Here is an 8791-nt window from a genome sequence, read left to right on the forward strand (position 1 = left end):
ACTGAGTATAGTGACGGGGCTTTGAGTTAGTCCATGCAGGATAAGTTGATTAGGCATTATATCCTTATAGTATGGTATCTTTATGGGTGGTCCAGTTGTTGTGTATATCAGGACAGATACATTCCAAAGAGGCCATTATATTCAATGACTGGCTTAATGAGGGCTGAATAAAGGGGAACAATGACATCCCTAGATCTAGACATAATCTGTTTGATTATAAGCTGTGCAGTATTGAAGAACTTTCTTATAACAATAGACACACGTGTTGGTCAAAAGTTAGGTTACTGTCCACATAAGTTCCTAAGTCCCAATTAACTGAGTCAACTCTTAGGGGTGTATTGTTAATGTGGTAGTTCCCTGGGGTAAATTTCCCAAAGGATACAATAATGCATTTTTGGCATTAAGTTTCAGTCCATGATTTTGGCACCAGTTATTTATTTGAGACAAACCTTCCTGCAGGATGGCTAAGTCATTTCAGGATTCAATGACTGCTCCAAGTTTGCAGTCATCTGCAAACATAGTCAGCCAGAGTCCTTTGTTATCAGCTAGAAACCAAACTTCAAAACTGGTATCGCCTACCCCTTTGCTTGTCTTATACCATTAGTTTGTCTGATGTCTTATTGTAATGTGTAGGATGCATAGAGTATCCTCCCTGGAATCTTTTTTCCAGTTATATTTACTCTTTACCGCTTAACTATCTGCCATTATTTGTCTTTATTTATTCATTTATTTAAGACATTGCTTTCCAGATATCTTGATGTACAAGACAGTATCCAGTTCTGCTGTTCTGTGCTATTAGTATTGACATTGGGAACAAATATTCAAAGTTATGATGCAGTTTTACTTTCACACAAAATTGCAGCATAATCAAAACACAGACACTGTCACATGTTTTTTTCTTGAAAGACTTTATGCATTATGGGTAGTGGCTGCATTAAAGGTAGAAGAGTTTTATAAATATTCACATTTGCATGCATTTCAAGCTATATACACTGTTCTTTACCAGCCCCGCATCCCCCAACCCTGAACATAGAAACATTCTCTCTAAAATGGTTGTATGACTACAGACTGTTTAATGAACATATTAACAGTCACGAATGGGATAAAGGCACTTTAGAAATTAATTTTGAAATGTTGTACACAATTCAATGGGTAGTATTCAAAATTAGTATTTGAGGTAATTAAGCAATTTTCCATATAAAAAAAGAAAGGCAAACTATGAACTATGTCTAATATTTAAGAAAAGGAATCTGCATTTATGATAACACTTGGGCAGGTGTACTTCTTGGCTGTGGCCTGGTCACTTGGACTGGATATTGACTAGGGGAGGAGAAATGATTAGACAAACAGTTAAAACCTTTTGAGTCTTTCCCAGTGTCTGTCATTGGATCAGTATGCGTAGCATTTAGTACAGTCTCATATGTGTTTGAGACACTCACAGTAGCTTCTTAACTCATTTAATTTTCAGAACTTCAACCTTTATCTCGGATAGCTGATTGAGATAAGATCTGTAATGGAACTGGAATACTTTGGTTGACTAAGAACTATATCATTCTTGGTTTGAACCCCTCTCTGATATGCAACTTTAACATGCAGACTCCTCAGGAATGGCCTGAATGTGTCTCTGATTACTTTTCACAGTTTAATCATTTTTTTGTATGACAACACCAGTTGTATCCTACATTTTTTTTCACTCTCAAGCTTTTGTGCACTGATTGGCCTAGCTGAGGAACCAGTGGAGTTTGGTTGGAAAATTGTCTGTCATAAAAGTGCTTTTAAGAGTATTTTGCACTTTGATCATGTCTCATGACAGACTCAGATGAATAAAATATTTGGTTTAAGTTTGGATTCCAATGTACATATATTAGTTCTGATTTGTCTTCTAGGAATTTGCTGTGCACGTGTTATTCCAGTTGCACCGTAAAATATAGGATCTCTGTAGGGATCAGGGGGCGAAGATTTTCTTTAGCAGTTTGATTTGCTGTCTCTCTCTCTCTCTCTGCAAGATTTGACATGATATTATGAAGTCATAGCCCTTAGCAAATTGCTGCAACTCTGTGGATTCCATTTGTTGACTATTAAATGTGACTAGTTTAACTGGGTATGTCATATCTGATAAGCATTGTCTCAAAGATAGAAATAAGTTTTTAGCTGGTCATCTCTACTACAGTGTAACTCATTCCTTGAAACTTGCATAAGTCAATGGCTATTTTCTAGAAAGAACCTAGTGGCAAATTAGTTGGTAGCTGTGGTCCTGTCCTCTGGGATAGCATATGTGTTATACAAAATGAGTATGTTGACACAGCTTCATATCGTCTGTGATGATATTCGACCACTATAAAGGCATTCTGGCTCTCTCGGGACATTTGGATAGGCCTTGCTATCCTTCATGCATTTATTTCAGCACTTCAGCATGTTGTGAAGAAGGCGGAGTAATTCTGTAGTGGTACAGTAGCAGACCATTATGTCCATACAATTGTGGTCTGATAGCGTAATATTTTTTTACATCAAATGCTTTGTGTTCAGCAGTTACATCCATCCCTTGATTAGTTAACCACTGTTTGTAATTCATTGTCATGTTTAGTAGATTTTTTTTTAGTTTTTTCAGACCTTTTATAGTTACAGGTTGTTTTGCCATGATGTGCACAATGTTTTCTTCAGTATCAGATTGTGTCTGGTCAGGTACTGGGTTTCCTGGACCACATGTTGGCCAAAATTAATGGATTTCTAGGCACATGGATTACTTTGGCCTTGAAATGTCTCAGTCTTATATTTAGCCTTTATATAACACAAAGGCGAGTACCACTGTGAGCAAAGTCAAGAAGCAGGCAAATAGACCTTAAAACCAACAATTTAATTAGCGCTTTCGGTAGAATCTGTGTCCTACCTTCTTCAGACAACTACAAACCAATTAACAGAATATTTATAAAGAAGACAAGCATCTCAATTAATCAATTACTGAATTAATATAGTGAATACTCTTCCTTAAAGAGCTACAGACTTCCTGTTAGTATAGTGCTGTAGAAACATATACAAATAAATAAAAACAGCACAATTAAAGTAGCTCAATATTAAAAACAAATTATAGGGATGATTACTGAATAATACTATTACTAGTTACTAAAAAACATATGTTATTCAATATAAATATATTTAAATAAAAACTGGAAAGATAAATATATATGTATATACTTAGAAAAAATAGAATATAAAACTTTCAAACTGAATGTTTACTAACGTATAATATAGATAGACTAATACAAGCATACATGGAATGGGCAGTCTAAAAAGATGACAGAGTCAATACATCTAATAAACAAGCAACAAGAACTTAAAAAATTAGACTAAATGTGCTATACTTGAATATTAAATCAGCGAGCTAGAAAATCAAAACAAACAAAACCATATAAACAATATGTAAAAAATAAAAATAAATATAAACAAATCAATCCATTAGTCAGCAGAAATTCAGATCATCTGTTCAAGGCTAAACGTTTTAAAATACTCTTTATAGATATAAATTTGTTTAAACCAGGATATATGTGGGCTTCTGTTCTAATCTGCCACATAATTTCATCAATTTCTAGATTTAGCTGCCAGGGGCCACCTCTAGGATCAAGGTGCCTTTGTTGCAAAACAGAAAATTTAAAATCATGATCAGGAAAATCTATAATATGTCTAGCCAGAGCATTATTCATATCATTTTTACAGATAGCATACAAATGTTCATAAATACGTAGTTTTAGTTTTCTCTCAGTCTTTTCAATATAAAATACAGAACACTGAGAACAGATGACTACATATATGACTCCTTTAGTGTGACAATTAAACCTTCCATTAATGTAAAATGTGTTATTTTTATTTTAATCTTATTATCAACACAAATAAATCTACATTGGTGGCACGCACCACATTTATACATTCCAAGGTTGCCACAAGTTGTAGGCTTTACATTCCTTTCTAAAATGGATTTTAAATTTGCCCCTCTTCTAAAAATAAGTTTTGGTTTTAGACCTAAAAGTTTTAACAAACCCTTATCCTCAATAATAATAGACCAGTTCTTATATAAAATCTCTTTCATTTTATAATGGTCCAAAGAGTAAGTACAAAGAAAACTGACTCTATAGTTTTGTTCTGAACTGTTGAGAACCACATCATTAGCTGTCCTCAACACATTAGACATGAGGGATAAGTTATTCGCCAACAAAGGCCTAAAATGACCTTCATGTCTCTTATTACTGACTTCTAAACAAATAGAATCAATCAAAGGCACGGGGTAACCTCTACTAATAAACATGGTCTTAAGAAGAGAACATTCGGCCTGAAAATCATCATCATCAGTAACCATCCTAGCCACTCTGACCAGTTGTCCTTTCACAACAGCTTTCTTTTGATGAAACGGATGGCTACTGGTAAAATAAAGAAAGGAATTGGAGTAGGACGGCTTTCTGTATATGATGCTCTTATACCTACAATTAGTTATATCATTAAATCGGTAAACATCCAGATAATTAATTGCCACTTCTTCTAATTTATAAGTAAATTCAAAAAAATCAGTCATAGAATGTATACTATCCATAAAGATAGGAACCAAAGCTTTTGACCCTTTCCATACTAAAAACATATCGTCCTGGTAACGAGTATACCAGGCTACATTATCTATGAATAGGTCATTTTGAAAGAGTAGGGTTCTCTCCCAGTATGCCATGATGCAATTTGCAAAGCTACCCCCACAGGGGGACCCCATGGCTATACTGTTTTCTTTGTAGGAAAAAAACGACCATCAAAGATCATATAGTTATTTTTTAAAACGATTTCAAGTAGTGTGTCTACTAAATAAATGTTTTTTTCTTCTATATGTTTAAGGGTCATGAAATCTCCAATCCATTCAAGGCCAAGAGTCTGCGGGATAACTGTATAGAGGTCCTTAACTTCAATAGTAAGGAAACAGGAGTCATTACAATATTCTAGTTTACTAATATTTTCTAAAAAGCTCCATGAATCCTTACATATTTGAGGTTCCTGCTCAATCAGTGGCCTCAAAATACTATCCACATATTTAGCACATCCATAGGTGATAGAACCTCTCCCGTCGACAATTGGCCTAAAGGGGGGGGGGGTCTTTAAAACTTTTATGAATTTTTCGAGAACCAAAAAGGGCTGGTATTCTAGGGGCATTCATTGTCAGATACTGGTGTGTGTCCATATCAGTAGTTCTCTCCAGAAACAGGTCATCAAGCATTGTATTAATTTTCTTATATGCAATATTAATTTCATTGATACTAACTGGAATATATGCTCCAGTTTGTAGATATTTATCCATGAGTGACACATATGCTTTTTGGTCCATAAAAACAAGACCAACCCCCTTATCGGGTTTCATAACTCTAATATTACAATTGTGTATTAATTTAATAAACTCACTTTCTTGCTCTGTAATATTAAGCTTTTTAATCCTTCTAATTTTGTGGTCTTTGCATATGGATCGTAGATCCATCTCGCAAATTTTTTCAAAGGTGTTAAGAATTGCATGTAGTGGAGGATTAAAAAGACTAGACACTCTTAATGTATTTGTTAGGGATGGCACACCCCCCATAAAAATCTGCAGATTAAGCTTACGTACAAATAATTTTAAGTCCATGATTGTCCTAACTATGTCCATATCTCTATCTGGGACGAAGGACAAGCCTTTGGAGAAAAAGTCAATCATCTCTTCAGAGACCTCCAAAGAAGTGTAATTATAAATCATGAAGTCCCCTTTGTGACTAGTGAGGATTTGAGGCATATGTTGGAGTAGGTTTGTCATCTCCACCGCTGGTTCTGTTTGTTCCATATCTGGCCCTGGTTCCTGTTCACTCTGCGGTTGTTGTTCCTGCCATCCTGATTCATCTGAAAATCCGATGATCGATTAGGCCCCAACTGATTGTTGTTACTGTTTGATCCTTGATGGCCGAACTTAGTATTATTATTATTATTGTTTTTATTGTTAGTATTATTCAGCCTTTCGCTCCTACGTACCGGCTTTATTTCATCATTGTTAATATTGTCTGTGCTTGGAACAGGGATACTTTCATCATCCCCATTTAATTCACTAGGTACTGCAAAGTTATTAGATGTAAAATTAAAACTATTTGAATTACATGGAGGACGGGGATATGCTTTATTTGCAGCATAGTCCTGAACATCCCTTATGATTTTTTTCTTTTTTGTCACAAGCAGTTTAGCCATGGTTGCATCAATGCTAGAGAAAATTCTAGCATAGTCATATTTATAATGGAAGAACTCCTTATCCGTTTTAATTACATTCTCCAAGATTTCAAGCTCGCTTTTAAGCACATTTATTTCACTGTTATAATAATTAATGAGCGAAATAATGAACTTAGCCCCTTGCTTTTCAAAAAGCCCCAAAAGTTCCTGGTGGAAATAGAATTTTCAACCAAGCCCACCGGGTACCGCCATTGTCGCAGCCCCTTAGGGATTAACATTTTTTCAATACACTCTTGCAAATAGGCGGTTTCTAATTGGAGCTTTCCACATTTAAATAATTTGTTGTTAAAATCAAAAATTAAGTCTGTTATCGAACTCACCTCTGGATGTTGCTCTTGTGATGATGTTATTCCATTAGTATCCTTAAAGAACTCGTTGTTACTTAAAAAACTTGCCATGGATGGAAACGGGCAAGTATCCATATTCAGAGCCCCTGGCTGCTGTTCAGTATCCAGACCATCACCGGAGTTCCTTCCTCATTGTGTTTCAGCATCAGGAAGTGGTTGTAATCCATTATTGACAGTGTTAGCAAAGCTATTAGGTATAGGAGACCTCTGTTGAAAACCTACACCAGACAGTGGTCCCCTGGGACAAGTATTCACTTCATGAGCAGTCCGAGATTCTAATCGCTGGGTAAAGGAATCGATCCGACCAAGCAGAACCTCAACAAGAGATGTTAAATTACTTATAGCATTCGCTTCGGATGAAACGGCTCTATTCGAGCCATTCGGCTCCTCTTGAGTAAATAGAGGTTGAGACAGTGCTCCAGTTTCGCTCGCCATACCAAAACAAACACAAACAAAAACTTCAAGAAATCAGCAAACTTAATATAACACAAAGGCGAGTACCACTGTGAGCAAAGTCAAGAAGCAGGCAAATAGACCTTAAAACCAATGATTTAATTAGCGCTTTCGGTAGAATCTGTGTCCTACCTTCTTCAGACAACTACAAACCAATTAACAGAATATTTATAAAGAAGACAAGCATCTCAATTAATCAATTACTGAATTAACATAGTGAATACTTTTCCTTAAAGAGCTACAGACTTCCTGTTAGTATAGTGCTGTAGAAACATATACAAATAAATAAAAACAGCGCGATCAAAGTAGCTCAATATTAAAAACAAATTATAGGGATGATTACTGAATAATATTATTACTAGTTACTAAAAAACATATGTTAGTCAATATAAATATATTTAAATAAAAACTGGAAAGATAAATATATATGTATATACTTAGAAAAAATAGAATATAAAACTTTCAAACTGAATGGTTACTAGCGTATAATATACTTGGAGCATGTAATTAAAACGGATAAGGAGTTCTTCCGTTATAAATATGACTATGCTAGAATTTTCTCTAGCATTGATGCAACCATGGCTAAACTGCTTGTGACAAAAAAGAAAAAAATCATAAGGGATGTTCAGGACTATGCTGCAAATAAAGCATATCCCCATCCTCCATTTAATTCAAATAGTTTTAATTTTACATCTGATAACTTTGCAGTACCTAGTGAATTAAATGGGGATGATGAAAGTATCCCTGTTCCAAGCACAGACAATATTAACAATGAAGAAATACAGCCGGTACGTAGGAGCGAAAGGCTGAATAATACTAACAATAATAACAATAATAATAATAATAATACTAATTTCGGCCATCAAGGATCAAACAGTAACAACAATCAGTCGGGTCCTAATCGATCATCGGATTTTCAGATGAATCAGGGTGGCAGGAACAACAGCCGCAGAGAGAACAAGAACCAGGGCCAGACACAGAACAAATGGAACCAGTGGAGGAGATGACAAATCTACTCCAACATATGCCTCAAATCCTCACTAGTCACAAAGGGGACTTCATGATTTATAATTACACTTCTTTGGAGGTCTCTGAAGAGATGATTGACTTTTTCTCCAAAGGCTTGTCCTTCGTCCCAGATAGAGATATGGACATAGTTAGGACGATCATGGACTTAAAATTATTTGTACGTAAGCTTAATCTGCAGGTTTTTATGGGGGGGGTGTGCCATCCCTAACAAATAGATTAAGAGTGTCTAGTCTTTTTAATCCTCTACTACAGGCAATTCTTAACACCTTTGAAAAAATTTGCGAGATGGATCTACGATCCATATGCAAAGACCACAAAATTAGAAGGATTAAAAAGCTTAATATTACAGAGCAAGAAAGTGAGTTTATTAAATTAATACACAATTGTAATATTAGGGTTATGAAACCCGATAAGGGGGTGGTCTTGTTTTTATGGACCAAAAAGCATATGCGTCACGCATGGATAAATATCTACAAACTGGAGCATATATTCCAGTTAGTATAAATGAAATTAATATAGCATATAAGAAAATTAATATAATGCTTGATGACCTGTTTCTGGAGAGAACTACTGATATGGACATGCACCAGTATCTGACAATGAATGCCCCTAGAATACCAGCCCTTTTTGGTTCTCCAAAAATTCATAAAAGTTTTAAAGACCCCCCCCCCCTTTAGGCCAATTGTCGACGGGAG

General features: G+C 35.3%; 2 protein-coding genes across 2 annotated transcripts; one reads left to right on the forward strand and one right to left on the reverse strand.

Annotated features, from left to right (window-relative positions):
* Nucleotides 1-5802: 5802 nt before the first annotated feature.
* LOC122805299 (homeobox protein 10-like) lies at nucleotides 5803-6228 on the reverse strand. The gene has a single exon (XM_044075387.1). The coding sequence runs from the start codon at nucleotides 6226-6228 to the stop codon at nucleotides 5803-5805; it is 426 nt and encodes a 141-aa protein (XP_043931322.1).
* A 1417-nt stretch (nucleotides 6229-7645) lies between these two features.
* LOC122805300 (probable basic-leucine zipper transcription factor C) lies at nucleotides 7646-8074 on the forward strand. Its single transcript, XM_044075388.1, has one exon. It carries the CDS (start codon nucleotides 7646-7648, stop codon nucleotides 8072-8074), a length of 429 nt encoding a protein of 142 aa, XP_043931323.1.
* Nucleotides 8075-8791: the final 717 nt, after the last annotated feature.

Source organism: Protopterus annectens, chromosome 6.part1 (assembly GCF_019279795.1).
Source record: "Protopterus annectens isolate FY-2018-M chromosome 6.part1, PAN1.0, whole genome shotgun sequence".
NCBI classification, from domain to species: domain Eukaryota; kingdom Metazoa; phylum Chordata; order Ceratodontiformes; family Protopteridae; genus Protopterus; species Protopterus annectens.

Coding starts and splice junctions, on each gene's coding strand:
- LOC122805299 (XM_044075387.1), bottom strand. CDS start 6,228: ATGGCTAAACTGCTTGTGACAAAAAAGAAAAAAATCATAAGGGATGTT.
- LOC122805300 (XM_044075388.1), top strand. CDS start 7,646: ATGGCTAAACTGCTTGTGACAAAAAAGAAAAAAATCATAAGGGATGTT.